At 36.4% G+C, this 27,564-nt stretch overlaps 1 protein-coding gene across 1 annotated transcript in view; it reads right to left on the bottom strand.

Moving 5' to 3' along the window:
• The window catches only part of LRBA (LPS responsive beige-like anchor protein), a 732,049-nt gene that overhangs the window by 456,535 nt on the left and 247,950 nt on the right, over positions 1 to 27,564 (bottom strand). The window contains exon 36 of the mRNA XM_030878183.2: positions 2,410 to 2,518. Coding sequence (XP_030734043.1) covers positions 2,410 to 2,518 — 109 coding nt within the window. The remainder of the gene's footprint in view (positions 1 to 2,409; positions 2,519 to 27,564) is intronic.

Raw genomic sequence — 27,564 nt, 5'->3', positions numbered from 1 at the left:
AATGGAATGATATGCTAATTTTACTGTATTGAATTTACATATTAATTTGAGAAAAACTGACATCTTTGGGGGCAGTAATATTTTCTCTTTTTGACTATAAAGAACATTATGAAGACTTTGGAAAAATATGAATAAGGTCTATATTTAAATAATAGCATTGCACCAGTGAAAATTTTCTGATTTGATAACTGTACAAGATTAAAACAGAGAATGGGCATAGGAAATTCTCACTTAAGTAATTAGGGGTAAAAGGGTATCATGGCTTCAACTTACTCTCAAATTCAGAAAAACAAAGAAAAACAGGAGAGAAGCAAATGTGTTAAACTTTTAACAACTACAGAATCTAGGAGAGTGTTGAAGAGTAGTTCTTGTACTACTCATTACTCTCCTGTAAGTCTCAAATTATTTCAAAATAAAAGAAGAATTCTATGTCTCTGTTTCTGTCTCTCTCTCTTACACACACAGAGCAAGTTACACTACCCAGCATGGAATGATTCTCCAGCAGTTTATATTTTGTATTGTATTAATGAGATTTTATACTTTTGTTACAAACAGTGTCTGTACATTTCTTAGAGAATTCAACCCAAAATAGTACTTTTGTCCTAACTGTATACATTTCTGATTTCCATTCTTAGCTGGCTACTGCTTGCTACTCAAAAGATAATCTATTAATTTGTCTGCATATTTATCTTATATCCAATAATCTTACTAAAGTCCCTATTAATTCTGGTAGAAAAATATTCAAGAATCTCTTAGATTTTCCTAGATCATAGCATGAGCAATCTGAAAGTAATATTACATCTTCTTTATCTACCAATTATATTAACAATATCTTGCACTTGCAAAAACATTAAAAAATTTTGTTAATGTTAATAGAAGATATCAATCACTCTTTTTTCCTGATTTTAATAGAAACGGCTTGAAACATTTTAGATAATAGTAAATAGTCATTATCATATTTAGATTGTTTTCTGATATACATGATTTTTTCTCAGTTTCATTAGAGCTGGATACTAAAATTTGTACTATGCATTTTTCTACATTTATTGATATATTCGCATGATTTTCCTATTTTTAATTTGGTGATATAATTTGTTTTATAGGTAGATATCTTAATATCAAATCATCTTTAGCATCCATAAATAAATTATAAGCAGTCTACACTATACAGTTAACCCTTGAAAAACATGGAGGTTAATACACATATAATTTATAGTCAGCCTTCGATATCCAAGGTTCCTCCACATCTATAATTTTGACCAGCTGCAGACTCTGTGGTACTTTAGTATTTACTATCAAAAAATACTGGCTGATGGGCTTCCCTGGTGGCGCAGTGTTGAGAGTCTGCCTGCCGATGCAGGGGACGCGGGTTTGTGCCCCGGTCCGGGAAGATCCCACATGCCGCGGAGCGGCTGGTCCCGTGAGCCACGGCCGCTAAGCCTGCGCGTCCGGAGCCTGTGCTCCGCAACGGGAGAGGCCACAACAGTGAGAGGCCCCCGTACCGTAAAAAAAATAAAAATAAAAAATACTGGCTGATAAGTGGACCCCCCCAGTTCAAACCTCTGTTGTTCAAGAGTCAATTGTATAGTTCTTTCATTACATTGTTGGATTATGTTGGTTAAAGTTTTAGTTAGAATTTTGTGCCTATATTGTTAACTGAAATTTGTCTTCTACAGTTTTATTTTTTCAGTATCTTTTTTCATACTATGAAGGGTGTATAAAATGAACTGGGAGAGGTTTTCATCATTTTTAATGTACCAGAGAAATATCAGCAACATGTGAATTATCCACTCTTAATATATTAGAAAGAACCCAGATGGTGCTTTTTAATTTTTTTTCCAAATTTTTAACAAAAGTTCCTGTCAAATGCTTCTAGTTCACCTTAAGTGTGAATTTTTGTAATTTATACAGCTATAACACCATTAATTTCCTCTATGAATTCACGTTTATTACACATGTTCAGAAGCAACTGCTGAGACAAGCACTGGCCCAGGATGGGTCTTTCACTTGGTCGCCCCTGTGAGGATCCAAGAAGAAAGCTGTATTCTCCCTCATTTCCTCAGCTACCACCTCAAGGTTAAAGAAACTTCATGCCGCTTGTTCAGCTTCTCTCTAGAAACCTAAAGGATCTCATCTACCATAGGGGTTTTCATTTCCAGTTAATTGTTCTGTCATGCCTAGAGAGGGCAAAAATCCTTCACTATTTACTTTATTGGAAAACTATCAAAGCCAAGGCTACAGAGTCTTGCACTATCTGCCTAGAATCCCCATGATTCTCTTACAAATTTATTTTTAATTTTTTGATAATACATGTTTGCTAAGACCATGCTGCCATTTTACCTACACAGTTTCCCATGACTAACATTTTAAAATGGTACCTTCCTCACACCACTCCTAGGTTTAACCTACCTCAAATTCCGCATGTCTGTGAACATCCTCTGCTCGCTGCCTGCTCAGGATAAATTCAGCTTCATTCGCTACTCTTACTAGGTGATCCTTCATGGTTTGGCTAAGCAACCTATAAAGAGATAAACATCATCAAATAAATATATGTATACACACGACATATATGATTATTCATTGCTCAAAGGTGGTGTATTTTATTACTTGGGAGAGCAAAGAACATTTACTCCCCTTTTCTGACATCATACCAAATGAAGGACCGTTATTTTACACTAAATAATTGAAGAACACAACAGCAAAAAGTTATCCTTCTGGCAACAGCAGATTCGCTTTTATCAAACTAACTATCCAAGAAAAGCAACTGAAAATGCTAGATTAAATTTATCTTTTAATCTTTTTTAAGGTATTGGAGAGTTTCCAAGGTAGCCAAGATTTAAACAGCCAGGATCCTAGAGAAGATGTTCAGCATGACCTTTCCCATTGACACATTTGCTACTCACAGGCGGGAATAGAGAAGCTAAACAGAGCTGTTATAAGTCTTATAGAGCTGGGAGACAAAAATTGAATTTTATAACCTGTCAAGGTAGAGGAATCCTAGTAGTTTACCAAGGCTTACAAAAGGAGTCCAACTATACCCCAGGAAACAGACAACAGTTCTCAAAAACATGAAAACAGACCCTCAAACAACATTATGGAATTTGCACGTAGATTAACTGGCAGCCAAATAACTAAACAAAATTTTCAGAATCTCATATGGTGAGAAGAAAAAAAAAAAAAACATAAAGAACAGTGCTGTAGACTCATTGTAAAACCTGGGCTTTAAGAAGACCTAGAAGGGCTGCAAGATAGGAGTAGGCAAACTGTAAATAAGGCAACTCTCATAAAGATTTTAAAAATTCCACCTTTGAATCAGCTCAGTCTTAAATTAACATAATTGGCACCTAATTTAACTGTTAATCAAAATTCAAAAGGAAATCCTCTCTACAGGAAGATATCATCATCTAGAGACTGTTAAATACAATTTCCTGCATTATTAAATACAATGTCCAACATTTAATCACAAATGAATGTGACATATACATGCTGCTATAGAATAAAATGAATAACTAATAAGTACCTATTGTATAGCACAGGGAACTCTACTCAATACTCTGTAATGACCTATATGGGAAAAGAATCTAAAAAAGAGTGGCTATATGTATATGTATAACTGATTCACTTTGCTGTACAGCAGGAACTAACACAACATTGTAAATCAACTATACTCCAATAAAATATTTTTTAAAAAATCACCAGTGAACAGGAAAAATAAGAGACAACACCAAGTGAATGAAAACCAAACAGAAGCCAACTCACAGAAAATCAAGATAGTAAAGTTTCGATAGCCTCATCCATCAAAGGGCAGACAGCAGAGGCAAGAAGAGCTACAATCCTGCAGCCTGCGGAACGAAAACCGCAATCACAGAAAGATGCACAAAATGAAAAGGCAGAGGACCATGTCCAGATGAAGGAACAATATAAAACCCCAGAAAACAACTAAATGAAGTGGAGATAGGCAACCTTCCAGAAAAAGAATTCAGAATGATAGTGAAGATGATCCAGGACCTTGGAAAAAGAATGGAGGCAAAGATCAAGAAAATGCAAGAAATGTTTAACAAAGACCTAGAAGAATTAAAGAACAAACAAACAGAGATGAACAATACAATAAACTAAATGAAAAATATACTAGAAGGAATCAATAACAGAATCACTGAGGCAGAAGAATGGATAAGTGACCTGGAAGACAGAATGCTGTAAATCACTGCTGTGGAACAGAATAACGAAAAAAGAATGAAAAGAAATGAAGACAGCCTAAGAGACCTCTGGGACAACAGTAAATGCACCAACATTCGCATTTTAGGGTCCCAGAATGAGAAGAGAAAGAGAAAGGACCCGAGAAAATATATGAAGAGATTATAGTCGAAAACTTCCCTAACATGGGAAAGGAAATAGCCACCCAAGTCCAGGAAGTGCAGAGAGTCCAAGGCAGGATAAACCCAAGGAGAAACATGCCGAGACACACAGTAATCAAATGGGCAAAAATTAAAGACAAAGAAAAATTATTGAAAGCAACAAGGGAAAAATAACATACAAGGGAACTCCCATAAGGTTAACAGCTAATTTCTCAGCAGAAACTCTGCAAGCCAGAAGGGAGTGGCGTGATATATTTAAAGTGATGAAAGGGAAGAACCTACAACCAAGAATACTCTACCCAGCAAGGATCTCATTCAGATTTGATGGAGAAATCAAAAGCTTTACAGACAAGCAAAAGCTAAGAGAATTCAGAACCACGAAACCAGCTCTACAATAAATGTTAAAGGAACTTCTCTAAGTGGGAAACACAAGAGAAAAAAAGGACCTACAAAAACAAACCCAAAACAATTAAGAAAATAGTAACAGGAACATACATATAATTCCTTAAATGTGACTGGATTAAATGCTCCAACCAAAAGGCACAGGCTCGCTGAATGGATACAAAAACAAGACCCACCTGTATGCTGTCTACAAGAGACACAGTTCAGACCTAGAGACAGATACAGACTGAAAGTGATGGGATAGAAAAAGATATGCCATGCTAATGGAAATCAAAAGAAAGCTGGAGTAGCAATACTTGTATCAGATAAAATAGACTTTAAGATAACAAATGTTACAAGAGACAAGGAAGGACACTACATAATGATCAAGGGATCAATCCAAGAAGAAGATACAACAATTATAAATATATATGCACCAAACAGAGAAGCACCTCAATACATAAGGCAACTGCTAACAGCTATAAAAGAGGAAATCAACAGTAATATAATAATAGTGGGGGACTTTAACACCTCACTTACACCAATGGACAGATCATGCAAACAGAAAATAAGGAAACACAAGCTTTAAATGACACAATAGACCAGATAGTTTTAATTAATATTTACAGGACATTCACCTGAAAACAGCAGATTATATTTTCTTGTCAAGTGTACATGGAACATTCTGCAGAATAGATCACATCCTGGGTCACAAATCAAGCTTTGGTAAATTTAAGAAAATTAAAATCATATCAAGCATCTTTTCTGACCACAACACTAGGAGACTAGAAATAAATTACAGAGAAAAAAACGTAAAAAACACAAACACATGGAGGCTAAACAATACGCTACTAAATAACCAAGAGATCACTGAAGAAATCAAACAGGAAATCAAAAAATACCTAGAACCAAATGACAATGAGAATACAATGACCCAAAATCTATGGGATGCAGTAAAAGCAGTTCTAAGAGGGAAATTTATAGCAATACAATCTTACCTCAAGAAACAACACAAATCTCAGATAAACAATCTAACCTTACACCTAAAGGAACTAGAGAAAGAACAAACAAAACCCAAAGTTAGTAGAAGGAAAGAAATCATAAAGATCAGAGCATAAATAAATGAAATAGAAACAAACAAAAAAAAACAGCAGCAAAGATCAATAAAATTAAAAGCCAGTTCTTTGAGAAGATAAATAAAATTGATAAACCTTTAGCCAGATTCATCAAGAAAAAGAGTGGAGAGGGGCTTCCCTGGTAGTGCACTGGTTGAGAGTCTGCCTGCTGATGCAGGGGACACGGGTTCGTGCCCAGGTCTGGGAGGATCCCACATGCCGCGGAGCAGCTGGGCCCGTGAGCCATGGCCGCTGGGCCTGTGCGTCCGGAGCCTGTGCTCTGCAACAGGAGAGGCCACAACAGTGAGAGGCCACCAAAAAAAAAAAAAAAAAGTGGAGGACTCAAATCAATAAAATTAGAAATGAAAAAAAAGAAGTTACAACAGACACCGTTGAAATACAAAGCATCATAAGAGACTATTACAAGCAACTATATACCAATAAAATGGACAACCTGGAAGAAATGGACAAATTCTTAGAAAGGTATAACCTTCCAACACTGAACCAGGAAGAAATAGAAAATATGAACAGACCAATCACAAGTAATGAAATTGAAACTGTGATTAAAAATCTTCTAACAGATATAGTAAAGTTTCATAGTGAAACCAAGCAGGACCCTTTGGCGCTCCTGGGTACAGAAGCCTTCCTGTGTCCCCATTCCTTGTTTGTAGGGAACACACTCCAGCCTCCATGGCCTTCCCTAAGTTCCAAAGGGGAGATTCAAGCAGTTGCTAATCAGGGAAGGGAGAGGATGCAGATACGAGGGAGGAGCTGCCGAAAAACAAGAGTGCAGCTTTGGGGCAGGGCCCTGATTCTGCCTCAAGTGATATACAGAACAATATCTTTTGTGCTCTTTATAGAACTAAAACCCCCAACAAATGGAAGATGTCGGCATTCTTCATTCCAGAGAAGAGCACCAGTGGCCAGATTAAAGAAACCAGAGAAGCTCATCAAGAAATTACCAGAGACCAGATTAAAGGGGCCTGTGCACACCCTGATCTTATCAGTGACCCTGCCCAGATTGGGACACACAGTTTTCGAGGGCAGGAGCCCACTGTGTCCCCCTTTGCCTGGCAAAGCAATAAAGCTATTCTTTTCTACTTCACCCAAAATTCTGTCACTGAGATTCGATTCGGTTCCAGTGCACAGAGGCCAAGTTTTTGGTATCATAATGAATCCCAATCCCAATCTTAGCAGGTCTTTCTGTGTAATTTGGCAACTTTATTCTACAGGTTATAGGAAAATGTAAAGAACAAAGAATATCTGAGACACTCTTGAAGAAGGGAAAAGAGGAGGAATAATAATCATAATCCTAATAGAGGACTTACACTATCAAATATTAGGATTTATTATAAAGATACAGTAATTAAAATAATGTGGTATTGGAGCAAAGACAGATGAACAGACCAATGAAACAGAAAAGAATGTGCAGAAACAAATATATATATATTTAATATATAATTATATAAATGTTACATATAAATATTTAATATGGAAATATATTTTAATATAAATATTTAATATACAAATATATATATTATATTTTTCACCAGATTCCATATTTACTGCAATAAGAGGAAGATGAAGTATTTCAAGAACTGGTCCTGCATCAATCAACTGACGTTCATATGGACAAAATTAATCTTGACTACTATCTCAAACCATACAAACAGATCAATTCTAATTGGATCATAGACAAGACCTAAACACTTCTAGAAGAAGATTACATAAGAGTATCTTCATGACGTAGGTTAAAATAAAGATTTCTTTAACAAAATATAAAGTACACATACCATAAAGAAGAAAATTGATAAAATTAACGATTTATACTTATGAAAGCCAACATTAAGAGAATTAAAAACCAAACTTTAGTAAGGGAGATTTGGAATACTTATAGTCAACAAGGAAATTATATCTGAAATACATAAGAAAATCTTAGAAATAAAGAAAAGGCAATAATCACAATAAATAAAAACAACCAAATACACAAATAAGCACGTCATAAAAGATTTCCAAATGGCAAATAAGTTCATGAAAAGGTGTTGAGGTGTTCAGGATTACTAATCATCAGGGAGATACAAATTAAAACCATAAAAAATATACTACTCCCCACCAGAATCACTATATTTTAAAAAAAAAAAGACTCTAGTATCAAAATTTGGCAAGGATATGAAACTACTAGGACTCTCACAATCACAAAATATACTTAACAGAATGTTTACAGCAACTTTATTTATAACAGCCAAACACTAGCAACTACCCAAATGCCCATTAAGAATAAAATGAATTTTCTAAATGGTGGAATATTCATATAATAAAACACTAAGAAGAAACAACTACGTTTATGCACAAGAAAGTTAATTTCGCTAACAGTGTTAAGCAAAGGCACACCAAAGAATATATACCATATGAATCATCTTGTATAAAAAAATATTTTGGGGGGCCTCCCTGGTGACGGGCGCAGTGGTTGGGAATCCACCTGCAAATGCAGGGGACGCGGGTTTGAGCCCTGTTCCAGGAGGATCCCACATGCCGTGGAGCAGCTAAGCCCATGTACCACAACTACAGAGCCTGCATGCCACAACTACTGAAGGCCGCACACCTAGAGCCCATGCTCTGCAACAAGAGAAGCCACTGCAATGAGAAGCTGGCGCACCCCAATGAAGAGTAGCCCCCGCTTGCCTGCACGCAGCAATGAAGACCCAACGCAGCCAAAAATAAGTGATAATAAAATTAATATTTTAAAAAATCTTCTCTATAAGAAAATGTTTTTTAACTAATTTATGGTAATAGAAGTCAACAGTTTAACAGGTGATTAACTTTGGTGATACTACAGACCTCTCCATATAATGATTCATACTGAACGCTAGTAATGATTATACACTTTTAAACATTGCAAAAAAATACCCTGAATATATAAACGATTGACCCATTCTTGGTAAATGCTTCCATAATACCATTCACCTACCATAAATACCAAGAGAATGATTCATTTTATAGAAATGGGAGTCTTCTGGAATATGTTATGTAAAAGTCTTCTAAACTCTCTTCTTTAAAGGAACTGGAGAGAGAGAATGGGCAGGGCTACGATTATGGTCTTTATGTCAATAGCAAGAGTAGCTAAACTGCAATTAGATAAGGCCCACCTATAAAAGTTAGACCCAACAGTCATCAACAATGGCATGTCTACAGACATTCCATGGGGTTCTTGCATCTCTTTGTAGCAACTTTTTAAAAATAAATAAATAAATCTATTTCTTTATTCATTTATGGCTGCACTGGGTCTTCGTTGCTGCACACAGGCTTTCTCTAGTTGCAGCGAGCTGGGGCTACTCTTTGTTGCGGTGTGCAGGCTTCTCATTGCAGTGGTTTCTCTTGCTGTGGAGCACGGGTCTAGGTGTGCAGGCTTCAGTAGTTGTGGTGCGTGGGCTCAGCAGTTGTGGCTCGCAAGCTCTAGAGCACAGGCTCAGTAGTTGTGGTGCACGGCTTTAGTTGCTCCGAGGCGTGTGGGATCTTCCCGGACCAGGGCTCAAACCCATGTCCCCTGTATTGGCAGGTGGATTCTTAACCACTGTGCCACCAGGTAAGTCCCTGTAGCAACATTTTTCTCAAAAATATAAATTAACACAGATGTAGAAAACAAACCAAGAGGAGGGGGGAGGGATTAATGGGGAGATTGGGATTGACATATACACACTACTATATATAAAATAGATACCTAATAAGAACCTACTGTGTAGCAGAGTATTGAGCAGTATCTCTACTCAATACCCTGTAATGACCTATATGGGAAAAGAATCTAAAAAAGAGTGGATATATGTATATGTATAACTGATTCACTTTGCTGTACACTTGAAAGTAACACAACATTGTAAATCAACTACTGGATACTCCAATAAATATTAATTTAAAAAATATGTATAAATTAAGTGTGCATAGACTTTGATACAAAGCAATCGTTACACTCCTAGTAACCTGCCATATGAATATGTTCTCACAAGTGCAGAAAGATGTGTGTGTGTACAAGGAAGTTCCCTATAACACTTAATAAGAGTGAAAAACTGAAAGAACCAAAATATACAATCATATAATGAGATAGATTCTTCTGAATTAACAACACAAGTTTTTCCACAATATATTATTAAGTGGAAAATATTTTGAAGAATATTATGTACAATATGAGTTTGGGAAAAATATGAAAGGGAATATACCAAATTTCCAGTCATTGAGAATAAGGTCAGAATTACTAGAATTATGGCATGTGAGCCAATTTGGCCTGCCAACCATTTTTGTTAATGTTTTATTGGAACAAACCCATTCCATGCCATGCCATGCCCATCTGTTTAATAACTATTATCTATGGCTGTTATCACATTATAATACTAAAATTGAGTAGTAGTGACAGAGACCATATGGCCTGCAAAGTCTAAAATACTTACTATCTGGACCTTTACAAAAAAAAGCGTTCCATCCCCTTCTCTAGAAAGTTAGGCTATATGTCCTCCTCCTCATATTTCCCTATTGTTCTAAGTTTTACAACAAGCAATAATTAAAAGAAAGGAAAAGAGAAAATCCCTAAGGAAAATAAAAAGGCTTCCTGCTCTTCTACCACTTTTTCCATATCTCTATTAAGTTCATATACACTACTTATAATTTGATTCCAGGTCTGTCAGACCCTCTCCATTAACCCCAAACTGTCTCCCAGTCGCTTTAGAAGTTAATGCAATGTCCTATCTATGATTTTTGGGTAACATCATTAGGGTAAACAGTACACATTCAGGCATTATAGATAAAAACAATCCCTAGTGCAATTTTAAAACCTGCTAATGAATAATTTCCTATGACTCTACAGATAGAGAAAGCAACTGCTTTCTTAGTGTAGATGTGAAATATTGGTTTGTGCTTTAGTTACTCTCTAGAGACCAAAAACCACATCGTGAATTTAACATCAATATACTGCCTCACAGCACTCTAATATTAATTGAATTGATTAGTCACTGGCACACCAGCCTCTCAGTCCCCAAACAAGCAACCTCAAAGTTATTCTAGTCCCTCCCTCTTCGCTACCACCTTCCTCCAGGTCCCTAATCAATCAACAAATACTGCCAATATCTCCTCCGTAATATTTCCAGATTTAATTTATGCTCTCAATTTCACCATGTCCTAAAATATCAAGCCTTAACCATTTCATACACAGTATAACTGAATAAGTTTTCTGAGTATTTACTCTGATCCATTAACATTTTTGTGCACGATTCCCTCTGCCTTTTGAATCACTGTCAAATATCTATTCAATACCTACTATGCTATAAAGATGCTAAGCACTGGAGATGAACTTTCCTTATATTTTAGTTGGAGAGGAAGAGAACACTCTGAGGTCCTCTCCAGCTTTAAATATGAATAGATGTGCTACGGTGGATACACTCTAAGGTGACCTCCAATGAGTCAAGGTCTTGTATGACCCCATTCCACGAGTTTAACCTGAGCAGAATCTTGGACTTGGTTCTAGGAAATAGAATATGGCAAAGATGATGGGATAGACACTCCCGTGATATGTTACATTATATAGGCTCTACCTTGGCTGACAAGAGATTCTCCCACCAGCCTTGAAAAAGTAAGCTGCCATGGCATGAGAGGGCCATGTGACAAGGGGCTAGGAGAGCCTCTAGGAGCTGAGATCAGATCCTAGTGACAGCCAGCAAGAAAATGGAGACGTCGGTCCTAAAGGTGAAAGGAACTGAATTCTGCCAACAACCATGTGAGCTTATAAGAGGACTCCAACCTCCAGAGAAGAACACAGCTTGTCTAATACCGTTATTGCAGACTTGTAAAATTCTCAGTTGAGCTGTGCCCAGATGCCTGACCCAAAGAAATTATAAGATAGAAAATGTATGTTGTTTCAAGCAGCAACGTTTGTGGGAATTTGTTATGTACCTATATATAAGAAATACAAATACAATTAGGACATAAGAATACGTGTGCTATCATAATTCAGTAGAAGCCAAGATCCCTATGAGCTCCTCAAGATAAAAAATAAAAACAAAAAAAAGCACCAACAGAGAGCTAGAGCACAAAGATGAGCCTTAAATCGAGGGCAAAAGCACAAAGAAGAGGAAATGTCATTGTGGACAACAGCATGAACAAAAAGTTATGAAGAGGGGAAAAAATGTGTTATATTTTGAAGAGAACCAAAACACCCCTTCCTGCCATTTTTTTCAAGATGGACACAATGTACAGATACCTAGATAGACAGATCATACTGTCTTGTTTTGCTTTGTTTTGTTTTGGTGCTTTGCATAAAGGTAACATAGGATGTAGGAAAAAAAATCATGCAACATTTAAATAATGAAGCAACAATGGAAAGGCCACAACCCCCTTTGCTATCCATTTTTCAGAATAATCCACACAACCATTAACAGTTTATGTTCCTGTCCTTACATTTTTCTAAACTTATAAAAACATACATGGTATCTGTGGTATACATGTGCATATATAGTAAATATGTATATGTGTATATAAATATTTATGTACACATGTATAAAGGAGTCATACTATACAAAGCTATTTATTTTACTTAATGGTACACCATTATCATACAGAGAACTTTTGAGGGTGGAATGTAACATAATTTATGAAACTAGTCCCTTATTCAGAGATCATGCATTCTTTCCTCCTCTACCCTGACTGCTAACATCACTGCTATTTACCTAGTTACTGAAGCTAGAAATACCAGTCATATTTGACTCTTCCTTCCTCATCATTCTTCACTTTCAATAGACCAAGTACTGTCCATTCTACCTCTGTAATAACTCTAAAAGCTGTTTCTCTCTGTAACATTTTCCAGTGCCTCAGGCACTCAACATCATGGCTTCAATTTTTACAATAGCCTCCAATCAAATGTCCTTCCATTAATCTCATTATTCCAGCCAATGCCTCATCAGGGTCATTTTTCTGAAATGAAAATCTGATCATCACTGTACACTTTTTAAAAGTTTTAACTACCTTCCCATGATCTCCAGAAATTTTGCTACTCCTTTATACGGTAAGACTGCTTTCTCAAACATTATACCTGTACTTTTATACCACTTTACATCTGTCCCTACTATTCTCTCAGCCAGGAAACACATCATTTCTTATTCCATCTTGCTTATCTTATTAATCCTTCAAAGCAAAACTCAAGATTTAACTACATAAAACCTTTTCTGATCCTACATATGTTTTCCCTCCACAGAACTCAAAAACAAAAGGTACATATGCCTCTTTTGTAGTACTTATTACAATGTATCATTCTGTTTGACACCATCTCAATTATATATTGACAAGTCTGTTTTCCATTCCAGATTGCACCAACCTTGAGTAAATTATCCTTATTATCTCCAGATACAGAACAGTGCCTGATCACTGTCCGGGGACTAGCAGAGCTTGCATGGAAAATAAACTCTGAACGTTTGCTTATGTCAGGCAATTCTAGGGTACTATATGTGAGGAATACAAAGATACACAGAACTGTCCACAGGGAGTTCACAATCTAACATAGGAAGTTAGGACTACATGCAAATAGCAAGGTAACTGTTCTAAGTACCTTAAGGTTCTTAAAAACATTTTCTTCTCTTATCTTCTTCAATGCGATATAGCACATTCCTGGTTCTTCTCCTGAGTAGCTGCTTCTTCACTGTCTCCTTTCCTACTGCCTCCTTCTTGTACTACCTCTAAATTTTGTAGTTTCCCAGAGCTCAGTTCTGTGCCCTTTCCTCTATCTAAATTATTTCATCCCACCTATAGCCTTCAAATCTCACCCGCGTGCTGCTGATTCCTATATCTCTAACCCTACTCTTGGTTCCCTGTACTTTCAACCCACATAGTCAACTGTTGAACTGAAATCTTCACTTGTATACCCAATGGGCATTTCAAATTTAACATTTCCAAAACAGAACTCTTGATTTTACCTACCGACTGTCAATAAAAACTCTTCCCCTATCCCTACCTCATTTTTTCCTACTTCAATAAATAGCTCCTAAGTCCCCTTAAGTATAACCCTAGGATTAATTCTCGATTTATCTTTCCCTCACCTCCAAGTCCAAATCATGAAGGCAAGTTCTACTACTTTAACTCTTAAATATATCATATATCACCATTGCTATCACATCAGTCTAAGCCACCTTCACCTCTTGCCTGAAATACTTCAGTAGTATCTTCATTGATATATCTGCTTCCATTCTTGCCCCATACCCTTACTCTATCACAATTCATTCTTTATTTATTTATTTATTTATTTTCCCCCTTTTTGCCACACTGTGTGGCTTGTGGGATCTTAGTTCCCTGACCAGAGATTGAACTTGGGCCCTCGGCAGTGAAAGCGTGGAGTCCTAACCACTGAACTGCCCTGGAGTTCCCCACAATTCATTCATTCTTTTAAAAACATAGCTCATGGTGTACAGAAAAGTGCATAACCACACGAAAAAGAATAATGTTGGACCTTTATCTTAGACCATGTATAAAACTTGACTCAAATGGATTAAAGATCTAAATATAATACCTACAAATATAAAAGTCTTAGAAGAAAACATAGGTGAAAAGCTTCATAACCTCTGATTTGGCAATGATTTCTTGGATATGACATCAAGAGCACAGGTGTCAACAAAAGAAAAAAATAATTAAACTACATCACAATTTAAAACTTCTATGCATCAAAGGACATAATCAACAAAGTAAAAAGGCAATCCACAGCATGGGAGAAAGTATTTGTAAATCATATACCTGATAAGGGGTTAATATCCAAAATATATAAAAAACTCCTACAATTCAACAACAATAAAAAATAAATAACTCAATTAAAAACTGGGCAAACTACTGAATAGCTATTTCTCTAGAGAAGATATAAAATAGCTAACAACACAAGAAAAGAGGCTAAACATCACTAATCATTACAGAAATGCCAAATGAAAACCACAATGAAATACTACCTCACACTCATTAGGATGGTTACTATCAAAAAAACCCAGAAAATTAATGTTGGCAAGGATATGGAGAAACTGAAACCCTTGTGAACTGTGGGTGGGAATGTAAAATTGTGCAGCCACTAAGGAAAGCAGTATGGCAGTTCTTCATATTTAATTTAAAAAATTAAAATATGATCCATATGTCATATGAATCATACATGTGTCATATGACCAGCAATTCCACTTCCGGGTATATAGCCAGAGAATCCAAAGCAGGGACTAGCAGACCAAAAGGTGGAAGCAACTCAGTGTCCATCAATGGGTGAAACGATAAGTAAAATGCGGTACATACATATGATGGAATATTACTCAGCCTTTAAAAGGAAGAAAATTCTAATATGTGCTACAACATGCATGAACCCTAAAGATATTATGCTGAGTGAAAAAAAGCCAGACACTGAAGGACAAATACTGTATGATTCTACTAATATGCAATGCCTAGAGTAGTCAAATTCATCAAGACAGAAAGTACAACAGTGGTTGCCAGTGGTAGGAAGGAATGGGTATTGAGTTCCAGTACAGTAAGATGAAAAGAGTTCTGGAGATGGACGCTGACAGTGGCTGTGCATGTAAAAGTGAATGTACTTAATGCCACGGAAGTGTACACTTTAAAATGGTTAAAGTGGTTAAGTTTTATATCATGTGTATTTTACCACAGTTAAAAATAAGTAAATTAAAACCTAAAAAATAAACACTTAAATGTCACCATCAAAAAAAGGAAATATAAAACTCTAAGTCACATCATGCCACTCCTCTGTTTAAAACTCTGCAACATATTCTTACCAAAGAAAATTAAAATCAAATTTCTGACCATAGCCTACAAGGACCTATGCGATCAGAAACATGGATACTTTTGACATTTCCAAACCTCACTCTCTCCAGCCACTCAGGCCTTTTATTTGTTTCAATAATTCACAAACATCATTCCCTCCTCAACACCTTTGCTCTTGATATTTCCTCACCTTAAAAGGTTGTGACCTAGATCTCAAACTGTTTGGCTACTTCTCTTCATTCAAATCAAGTGTCAGTTCTTCACAAATCTCCTCTTGACATGCTATAGTGGCTTCCCTATAAACTCTCCCCTCTTCATTCTCATAACCTTATCCTGTATTGTTTTCTCGTAGGCATTTATTACTATCTGAATTATCTTATTTGTTCATTCATTTATTATTTGTCCTCTCCTCTATGTATGTCAGCAGAGTCTTATTCACAGCTACATCTTCTGTCTCCAGAACAGTGCCTGACACACAGGCTACAATCAATAAATAAGTACTAAATGAATGATGGAAAATGAGTGCCAAAACCACCTGCAATTGATTTTTTGTCCTTTCTTTACTTCCAAAGTCTTAATTTCCATAAGATCCAGCTGAATCTTCTTTCCCTCTAAGGAATATTCTACAATTGTATAAAGGCCTTTATTTTAGGCCAACTTATACTTAATGCTTATTATATACATAGCAGATATTTTACTTGTTTACACAGGATCAAAAAATTCCATTCAATTGCTACCTGTATTACTCTATCCTCCGTATCATACCACAAGTGATTAAGGAAGCACATCTTTTACCTATTCTTTTTTAATCAACCATAGTACCTGAGAGGTACTGTTCAGGTAGACTGTACTCCAGCAGCCCTCAACCTTTTTGGCACCAGGGACCGGTTTCGTGGAAGACAATTTTTCCATGGGGCGTGGGGACGGGGGGTGTGATGGTTCAGGCGGTACTACAAGTGATGGATAAGGCAGTAATGCAAGCGATGGAGGGGATGCGAGCGATGGTTCAGGCAGTAATGCTACCAATGGCTCAGGTGGTAATGCGAGCAATGGGGAGCAATGGGAGGTGATGGGCAGCGGCAGATGAAGCTTCGCTCGCCTTCCCCCACTCACCTCCTGCTGTGTGCCCCAGTTCTTAACAGGCTGCGGACTGGTTTGGGACCCCAACTGTACTCAATCATTATTTGATAAACGGATAGTTTGTGCCAATGCTTTAAAGTAAAGATTCTCAAGTATCTAAATGTATCTAGGTAATTTAAAGTAAAACCCTAGAGATTTTAGACTAAACAACTATGTCAGAAATGTAAGTTTGAAAAATTTTCACTACATAATACAAAATATTACTGTCTAACCTTATTTATTTATAAGAATATTTTAAAATTTGATTAGAATGTATATAAAGTATTTAATATTACTTCCAAAGAAGAAAGGAAGCATATTTTTCCTTCATAACTTAAAAAATGATTTTAAAATCCAATATTTCAGAAGGCTCTCACTACATGCCTCCCATTTTTTTTAAATTGGACACATAAATATGACTTTTCGTTTTATTATGGAAAATATAGAAAAAATGACTTCACAAAATAAGTAATAAGATATCTAAATGAATAAAGAATTGTTGCTTTTCTAAGGGGCCAATATTTTCCATCTATGTGCATATTTTCTCAAATATACAAATTATACAGTATTTAGCAACTGTAATTTTAACTAACAGTTGTGAATACTATTCTTGCCAACGAAGAATTACAGGTGAGTTAAATTTTTAATTATAATAAACAGTCTCAAAATAGTAGGCTTACTATTTAGCAAATTAAATCTCTAAATGCAGAGCACGAAATGATTCACATATTTTATTATTAAGGAGAAAAACTATGTATAATTTATACCTACAGCACAAGGAGAAAAAAAAGTGCTTGTGTCAGCCCTAGGAAACAAACAGCCCTATCAAGTGACCAACTAAGAAAGATTCATGCTACCAGCTCAATAAATAACACTAATGATGACAACCATCTCCCATAACTACATTACAGCCCATTGTCCACATCTGATTATACTAGTCTAGACCTTGGGTAAGCACATCCACACATTTTCACCAAGAGTTTTCCAATATTATGCTCTGTTTCCTGGGTTTTCTGTGACTCCCATTAGCAGCAACTGTCAGATTTTCTCTACTAAACGTCTTTACCATTGATGGGAAAGGAAAGTTACCACTTTTCTGCACCCTAACAACTGAGAATATGGAAGCAATGTGTCTGAATTGGCAATCTCTCTAACATTGTAATTTCTTTAGAATTAACTACAGAGAATTGACACAAACCAAACCTGAGAGGAAAAAGTTGTTTCCAAAGTCTTCCTTCAGTATTATCACAACTAATAAAACCTCACTTCTCAGACCAAATTTCATTTATCAACATATTCTTTATTCTTATTGTAGAAGTATTACATAAATCTCCATGTACCTCTTTGCTCACATCTCACACACACACACACACACACACACACACACGATAGCCAATAAATCAGTATCACAAAAATCCTTAAATTGATATCTCTCTGCTCCTTTCTGAGGTAAAGCCCTCAGTAACAACTTTGAGTAAGAGACACAAAGGGTCTAACATCATAGAATACACAGCCTGAAGTCTGAGAAAGCACAGACTGATCACTAACTAGAGAGTATTTTTAAATAAACTCTTCAGTATTCTTTAACAGGCTTCATACGTATTTAAAGCCAATCTAGATCTTTCTCTGTTTAGAAGTAGTCCAGGTGGTACCTACTTCTGGAGGCTAATAACCTTTTATCAGGCAGACTATAATATATCAATACACTTTACAACAACTGGGATGGAAAGAACAAATTATTTCTCCTGAAAATGTAAGAACTCAGTAACTTAATATAAGTTTCAAATTTAACATAAATGTCATAGCCTGATATGAATCTATTTTTCCAAACTTATTTTGTACAGAAATCCCTCGTTGAGCATTTCAAAACAATAATTCAAGGTAGTAGAGAGACTAGAATGGAAGCAGATGGGCTGTTGGCAAGGTGGCATTTTTAGACAAAACAAGTTCTTAGGACTATGAAATATTTATTCTCAATGTATATTAAGTGGGAGAGAAGACAGTCTTATATAAAACAACTAGGGAAACCACTCTGCTTACTCCCCACTTGGAATCCATTTTAGGATTTCTCTGTTACAAAATATCTACCATCTTCTATTTTCCTGTAACTGCCTTTGTTGCCACTGCTAGTTGCACTTGCATATCATTTTCATAGGAACACACCATTTTAGATTCCACCTTGACCATTTTATTTAAAACTGCAATATCCACACCCAGGAAAGCAGCGGATGAGGAAAGAAGCTTACGCACTACGGCCGGAATCGGGGGCCCACGGAGGGCCAGAGGGCCAGAGCAGCACCAGGTAACCCCCTTTACATCTGAATTCAGTGATCTACACCACTGGTACTGCAGGGTTAAAACAAAGCCATGTGGCTGACAAAGTCATGGTGCTCTGGCTGGGTGTCACGCCTGAGCCTCTGAGATGGGAGAGCTGAGTTCAGGACACTGGACCACCAGAGACCTCGCGGCCCCACGTAATATCAAATGGCGAAGGCTCTCCCAGAGATCTCCGTCTCAATGCTAAGACCCAGCTCCACTCAACAACCAGTAAGCTCCAGTGCTGGACATGCCAAGACAAACAACTACCAAGACAGTAACACAACCCCACCCATTAGCAGAGACACTGCCTAAAATCATACTAAGTTCACAGACACCCCAAAACACACCACTGGATGTGGTCCTGCCCACCAGAAAGACAAGATACAGCATCATCCACCAGAACACAGGCACCAGTCCCCTCTACCAAGAAGCCTACACAACCCACTGAACCAACCTTACCCACTAGGGGCAGACACCAAAAACAACGGGAACTACAAACCTGCAGCCTGTGAAAAGGAGACCACAAAAACACTAAGCTAAGCAAAATGAGAAGACAGAGGAATACACAGCAGATGAAAGAGCAAGGTAAAAACCCTACAGACCAAGCAAATGAAGAGGAAATAGGCAGTCTACCTGAAAAAGAATTCAGAGCAATGATAGTAAAGATGATCCAAAACCTTGGAAATATAATGGAGAAAATAAAGGAAACATTTAAAAAGGACCTAGAAGAACTAAATAGCAAACAAACAATAACGAACAACACAATAAATGAAATTAAAAATTCTCTAGAAGAATCAATAGCAGAAAAACTGAGACAGAAGAAGGGATAAGTGACCTGGAAGATAAAATAGTGGAAATAACTACTGCAGAGGAGAATAAAGAAAAAAGAATGAAAAGAATTGAGGACAGTTTTAGAGACCTCTGGGACAACACTAAATGCACCAACATTCGAATTATAGGGGTCCCAGAAGAAAAAGAGAAAAAGAGAGGGACTGAGAAAATATGTGAAGAGATTATAGCTGAAAACTACCCTAATATGGGAAAGGAAATAGTCAATCAAGTCCAGGAAGTGCAGAATGTCCCATACAGAATAAATCCAAGGAGAAACACATCATGACACATATTAATCAAACTATCAAAAATTAAATGCAAAGAAAAATTATTAACCTGCTGTATAAAAAAATAAATAAAGGAAAATTAAAAAAAAAGACAAAATATGAAAAGCAGCAAGAGAAAAGCAACAAATAACATACAAGGAAATCCCCAGAAGGTTAAGAGCTGATCTTTCAGCAAAAACTTTGCAAGGCAGAAGCGTGTGGCAGGACATATTTAAAGTGATGAGAGGGAAAAACCTACAACCAAGTTTACTCGACCCAGCAAGGATCTCATACAGATTTGACAGAGATATTAAAACCTTTACAGACAAGCAAAAGCTAAGAGACTTCCGCACTACCAAACAAGCTTTACAACAAATGCTAAACGAACTTCTCTAGGCAGGAAACACAAGAGAAGGAAAAGACCTACAATAACAAACCCAAATCAAGTAAGAAAATGGTAATAGGAACATACATATCGATAATTACCTTACATGTAAATGGTTTAAATGCTCCAACCAAAAGACACAGACTGGCTGAATGAATACAAAAACAAGACCCGTATATAGGCTGTCTACAAGAGACCCACTTCAGACCTAGGGACACATACAGATGGAAAGTAAGGGGGTGGAAAAAGATATTCCATGCAAATGTAAATCAAAAGAAAGCTGGAGTAGCACTTCTCATATCAGACAAAATAGACTTTAAAAGAAAGACTATCATAAGAGACAAAGAAGGACACTACATAATGATCAAGGGACCAATCCAGGAAGAAGATATAACAATTGTAAATATTTATGCACCCAACATAGGAGCACCTCAATACATAAGGCAAATACTAACAGCTATAAAAAGGGAAATCGACAGTAACACGATCATAGGAGGGGACTTTAACACCCCACTTTCACCAATGGACAGATCATCCAAAATGAAACTAAATAAGGAAACAGAAGCTTTAAATGACACATTAAACAAGATGGACTTAATTGATATTTATAAGACATTCTATCCAAAAGCAATAGAATACACTTTCTTCTCAAGTGTTCTTGGAACATTCTCCAGGATAGACCATATCTTGGGTCACAAATCAAGCCTTGGTAAATTTAAGAAAATTGATATCGTATCAAGTATATTTTCCAACCACAACGCTATGAGACTAGATAGCAATTATACGAAAACATCTGTAAAAAATAAAAATACATGGAGGGTAACAATACACTACAAAACAACCAAGAGATCACTAAAGAAATCAGAGTAAATAAAAAAAAATACCTAGAAATAATGACAATGAAAACACGACAACCCAAAACCTATGGGATGCAGCAAATGCACTTCTAAGATGGAAGTTTATAGCAATACAAGCTACTTCAAGAAACAAGAAACATCTCAAATAAACAACCTAACCTTACACCTGAAGCAATTAGAGAAAGAAGAACAAAAAAATCCGAAGATAGCAGTAGGAAAGAAATCAGAAATATCAGATCAGAAATAAATGAAAAAGAAATGAAGGAAATGACAGCAAAGATCAATAAAACTAAAAGCTGGTTCTTTCAGAACATAAACAAAATTGACAAACCATCAGCCATCACTGCAGCACTATTTACAATCGCCAGGACATGGAAGCAACCCAAGTGCCCATTGACAAATGAATGGATAAAGAAGGTGTGGCACATATATACAATGGGATATTACTGAGCCATAAAAAGAAACGATACTGAGTTATTTGTAGTGAGGTGGATGGACCTAGAGTCTGTCACACAGAGTGAAGTAAGTCAGAAAGAGAAAAACAAACTCCGTATGCTAACACATGTATATGGAATCGAAAAAAAAATGGACCTGAAGAACCTAGGGGCAGGACAGGAATAAAGACGCAGACATAGAGAACGGACCTGAGGACACAGGGAGGGTTACGCGTAAGCTGGGATGAAGTAAGAGAGTGGCATGGACATATATACACTACCAAAGGTAAAATAAATAGCTAGTGGAAAGCAGCCACATAGCACAAGAATGTCAGCTCCGTATTTTGTGACCACCTAGAGGGGTGGGATAGGGAGGGTAGGAGGGAGAAGCAAGAGAGAGGAGATATGGGGATATACATATATGTATAGCTAATTCACTTTGTTATAAAGCAGAAACTAAAAAACCACTGTAAAGCAATTATACTCCAATAAAGATATTGAAAAAACAAAAGAAAACCATCAGCAAGACTTATCAAGAAACACAGGGAGAAGACTCAAATCAATAGAATTAAAAATGAAAAAAGAGAGGGCTTCCCTGGTGGTGCAGTGGTTGAGAGTCCGCTTGCCGATGCAGGGGACACGGGTTCGTGCCCCAGTCCAGGAAGATCCCACATGCCACGGAGCGGCTGCGCCCATGAGCCATGGCCGCTGAACCTGCGCGTCCGGAGCCTGTGCTCCGCAACGGGAGAGGCCACAAAAGTGAGAGGCCTGCGTACCGCTAAAAAAAAAAAAAAAATGGAAAAGGAGAAATAGCAACAGACACAGCAGAAATACAAAGGATCATGAGACATTACTACAAGCAACTATATGCCAATAAAATGGACAATCTGGAAGAAATGGACAAACTCTTAGAAAAGCACAACCTTCTGAGAGTGAACCAGGGAGAAATAGAAAATATAAACAGACCAATCACAAGCACTGAAATTGAAACTGTGATTAAAAATCTTCCAACAAACAAAAGCCCAGGACCAGATGGATTCACAAACATTTAAAGAAGAGCTAACACCTATGCTTCTCAAACTCTTCCAAAACACAGCAGAGGAAGGAACACTCCCAAACTCATTCTATGAGGCCACCATGACCCTGATACCAAAACCAGACAAGGATGTCAGAAAAAAAGAAAACTACAGGCCAATATCACTGACGAACTTAGATGCAAAAATCCTCAACAACATACTAGCAAACAAAATCCAACAGAACATTAAAAGGATCATACACCATGATCAAGTGGGGTTTATCCCAGGAATTCAAGGATTCCTCAACATACGAAAATCAATGTGATAAACCATATAAACAAACTGAAGGAGAAAAACCATATGATCATCTCAACAGATGCAGAAAACACTTTTGACAAAATTCAACGCCCATTTATGATTAAAAATAACCCTCATAGAGGGAACTTACCTCAACATAATAAAGGCCATATATGACAAACAAACAGCCAATATCGTTCTCAATGGTGAAAAACTGAAACCATTTCCACTAAGATCAGGAACAAGACAACGTTGCCCACCCTCACCACTATTCTCCAACATAGTTTTGGAAGTTTTAGCCACAGCAATCAGAGAAGAAAAAGACATAAAAAGAATCCATGTCAGAAAAGAAGAAGTAAAACTGTTACTGTGTGCAGTTAACATGATACTATACACAGAGAATCCTAAAGATGCTACCAAAAAACTACTAGAGCTAATCAATCAATGAATTTGGTAAAGTAGTAGTATACAAAATTAATGCACAAAAATCTCTTGCATTCCTATACACCAATGATGAAAAATCTGAAAGAGAAATTAAGGAAACACTCCCATTTACCACTGCAACAAAAAGAATAAAATACTTAGGAATAAACCTACCTAGGGAGACAAAAGACCTGTATGCATAAAACTATAAGACACTGATGAAAGAAATTAAAGATGATTCTAACAGGTGGAGAGATATACCATGTTCTTGGATTGGAAGAATCAACATTGTGAAAATGGCTCTACTACCCAAAGCAATCTACAGATTCAATGCAATCCCTATCAAACTACCACTGGCATTTTTCACAGAACTAGAACAAAAAATTTCACAATTTGTATGGAAACACAAAAGACCCTGAATAGCCAAAGCAATCTTGAGAAAGAAAACTGGAGCTGGAGAAATCAGGCTCCCTGACTTCAAACTACACTACAAAGATACAGTAATCAAGACAGTATGGTACTGGCACAAAAACAGAAAGACAGATCAATGGAACAGGATAGAAAGCCCAGAGATAAACCCACGCACATACGGTCACTTATCTTTGATAAAGGAGGCAGGAATGTACAGTGGAGAAAGGACAGCCTCTTCAATAAGTGTTGCTGTTAAAACTGGACAGCTACATGTAAAAGAATAAAATTAGAACACTCCCTAACACCATAGCCAAAAATAAACTCAAAATGGATTAAAGACCTAAATGTAAGGCCAGACACTATAAAACTCTTTGAGGTAAACATAGGAAGAACACTATGACATAGATCACAGTAAGATCCTTTATGACCCACCTCCTAGAGAAATGGAAATAAAAACAAAAATAAACAAATGGGACCGAATGAAACTAAAAGCTTTTGCACAGCAAAGGAAACCATCAACAAGATGAAAAGACAACCCTCAGTATGGGAGAAAATATTTGCAAATGAAGCAACTGACACAGGAATAATCTCCAAAATTTACAAGCATCTCATGCAACTGAATACCACAAAAACAACCCAATCCAAAAATGGGCAGAAGACATAAAGAGACATTTCTCCAAAGAAGATATACAGATTGCCAACAAACACATGAAAGGATGCTCAACATCATTAATCATTAGAGAAATGCACATCAAAACTACAATAAGGTTTCCTTTCACACCGGTTAGAATGGCCATCATCAAAAAAATCTACAAACAATAAATGCTAGAGAGGGTGTGGAGAAAAGGGAACCCTCTTGCACTGTTGGTGGGAATGTAAATTGATACAGCCACTATGGAGAACAGTATGGAGGTTCCTTAAAAAACTAAGAATAGAACTACCATACGACTCAGCAATCCCACTACTGGGTATATACCCTGAGGAAACCATAATTCAAAAAGAGTCATGTACCACAATGTTCATTGCAGCTCTATTTACAATAGCCAGGACATGGAAGCAACCTAAGTGTCCATCGACAGATGTATGGATAAAGAAGATGTGGCACATATATACAATGGAATATTACTGAGCTGCAAAAAGAAATGAAATTGAGTTATTTGTAGTGAGGTGGATGGACCTAGAGTCTGTCATACAGAGTGAAGTAAGTCAGAAAGAGAAAAACAAATACCATATGCTAACACATATATATGGAATCTAAAAAAAAAAAAAAAATGGTTCTGAAAAACCTAGGTGCAGGACAGGAATAGAGATACAGACGTAGAGAATGGACTTGAGGACACGGGGGGAGGCAAGGGTAAGCTGGGACGAAGTGAGAGAGCGGCATGGACATACATACACTACCAAATGTAAAGCAGATAGCTAGTGGGAAGGAGCCGTGTAGCACAGGGAGATCAGCTTGGTGCTTTGTGACCACCTAGAGGGGTGGGAGGGAGACACAATAGGGAGGGGATATGGGGATATATGTATACATATAGCTGATTCACTTTGTTATAAAGCAGAAACTAACACACTATTGTAAAGCAATTATACTCCAATAAAGATGTTAAAAAAAACAACAACAAAGGAAAACAAAAGAAAAATCCTAACATGTGGAAGAAGTTCTGCAAGAATATATAATAACCAACTATAGTATAGGGAAAACAGAAGACTTTTCACTTCCTAAGTTAAATATTGTTTAAAAAACTTAATAGGAAACTTTTATGACCAGAATTTTAAATAAAACTAAAATTTGAAAACTGAAAGAAAAAAAAAATTGCAACATTCCTTGCCCCACACTGTACCTATTCTCTTTAATTTGAATGTTTTAACCTTCTCATTGCACTTATCACTTTCTGACCTAATATGAAGTTTTTAATTTCTTTATCGTCTACCTATGCCAATTAAAATACACTATAAGAGAGTGGGAATGTCTACTGTATCCACTGCTGAACCCCCAGAACAGCATATAGCAGGCATTCCTAAATATTTTCTAAATGAATGAAGTCAACTGACTCTGTCTTCATCTTATTTTCATTTAATTCTTCTCAAAGTTTAGCTGTCTTTCCTTTTTCTCCCACCCCTCATTTGCCTCTCTTTTTCTATACTCATTTTCATTTAATATAGTAAATGATTCCATTTATATATAAACCCTTGTAGTTTTTAATGATGCATAAGGTTATGAAACTTCTATACAAACACAAGCATATTCTACAGGCATTCTGAATCCACACCACATTTTCTGAAAATTATATACTTATCCTTGCTGAGAATGGTCAACTGCAATGCCAAACACATAAAGCCCTTAAACCTAGTGCAATTTAGCATTTTTAGGGAGTGAAAAACATAATTTAAATGCACCACCATTATTTCACATTGATCACAACAAAACAAGCCTAAAAAGTAACCACAGAAAACTGAGATCAAGCTGGAAAATTAAAAGTGAAAAATAATTTGACCATATGACTGTTTTAAACCTAAACACATGAAGAAATGAAATAAGAAAAATGTGTGTATCCTAATTAAGGGGAGAAAATTCTAGTCCTCTTTAATAAGCCATTAAACTTTCAAAAATAATAAACAGTAATTTAAATAACCTAATCTTCAAGAGGAAAGAACAGCACATACGTCTTTCTAAACACTCCACACAAATTTCTACATCAATTCAATCCAGAGTAAACGGAGATGAAAGCCTCCTCTCAACAAATCTTTGAAACAATCACCTCTTACTCTACCCCCAAAATAAGACCATATCCAAACAACTGTTCATAATATTTAATTGGAATCTTACTACACACATAATTTAAAAATTTAACTGGAAAGCATATGACTCTTTAAGAAACACTCCCGAGTTTCCAAGAGATTACTTTGATTTAGAGTATATCTTTGGTTGGCTCAGATAGTAATGTATCTTAGCTACACTGTTTACGTAAGTGCAACAAATACCTTGGTCTTTTACCAAACTATAACCCAAATAATAGCCAAGTGGGTCAGAATAAAATGAAATGTGTTTTTGCCCTCTCTCCCTCCCTCCCTTCTCCCTCTTAGCCTTCCCTTCCATTCAGTCTTCTACTAACTTATTCAATAGGTATTTATTAGGAATCTATGACTCTTGGAGTGAAAGAAAATGCTGGAGCTACTAAATAAATGTTCAGAAAGCACAACTGCAATCTAAGAAGTTGAATTCTGAAGAGACAGACAAGTGTATTAGTACTAGAAACATTATGTCTTTTATGAGGCTATTTACATATTTGTATACAAGTCTGAATTATTGCTGTAATAAGCAGATACTGACCATCCCCAGGGGATAATTAAGCAATGTGTCCAACAGTATATGGGATAATCTACCCTTTCTGTGCTTTTCAAGTCTGGCAAAAAGGAAAGAGTCCTAGGAAGAAATTTAAGAGTAAAATCCTAGGAGGCTATAGAAGTTCTCAAAATGTATTTTTAATAAACAAAACCCAATACTTTAAATATAGGTCATTTTATAATCACTTATCTATTTAAAGTATTATAATTAAAAATGAGAATTTATATCTTAAAAATTT

Source organism: Globicephala melas, chromosome 5 (genome assembly GCF_963455315.2).
Source record: "Globicephala melas chromosome 5, mGloMel1.2, whole genome shotgun sequence".
Taxonomy (NCBI): domain Eukaryota; kingdom Metazoa; phylum Chordata; class Mammalia; order Artiodactyla; family Delphinidae; genus Globicephala; species Globicephala melas.
This window is presented reverse-complemented; position numbering and strand designations above follow the sequence as displayed.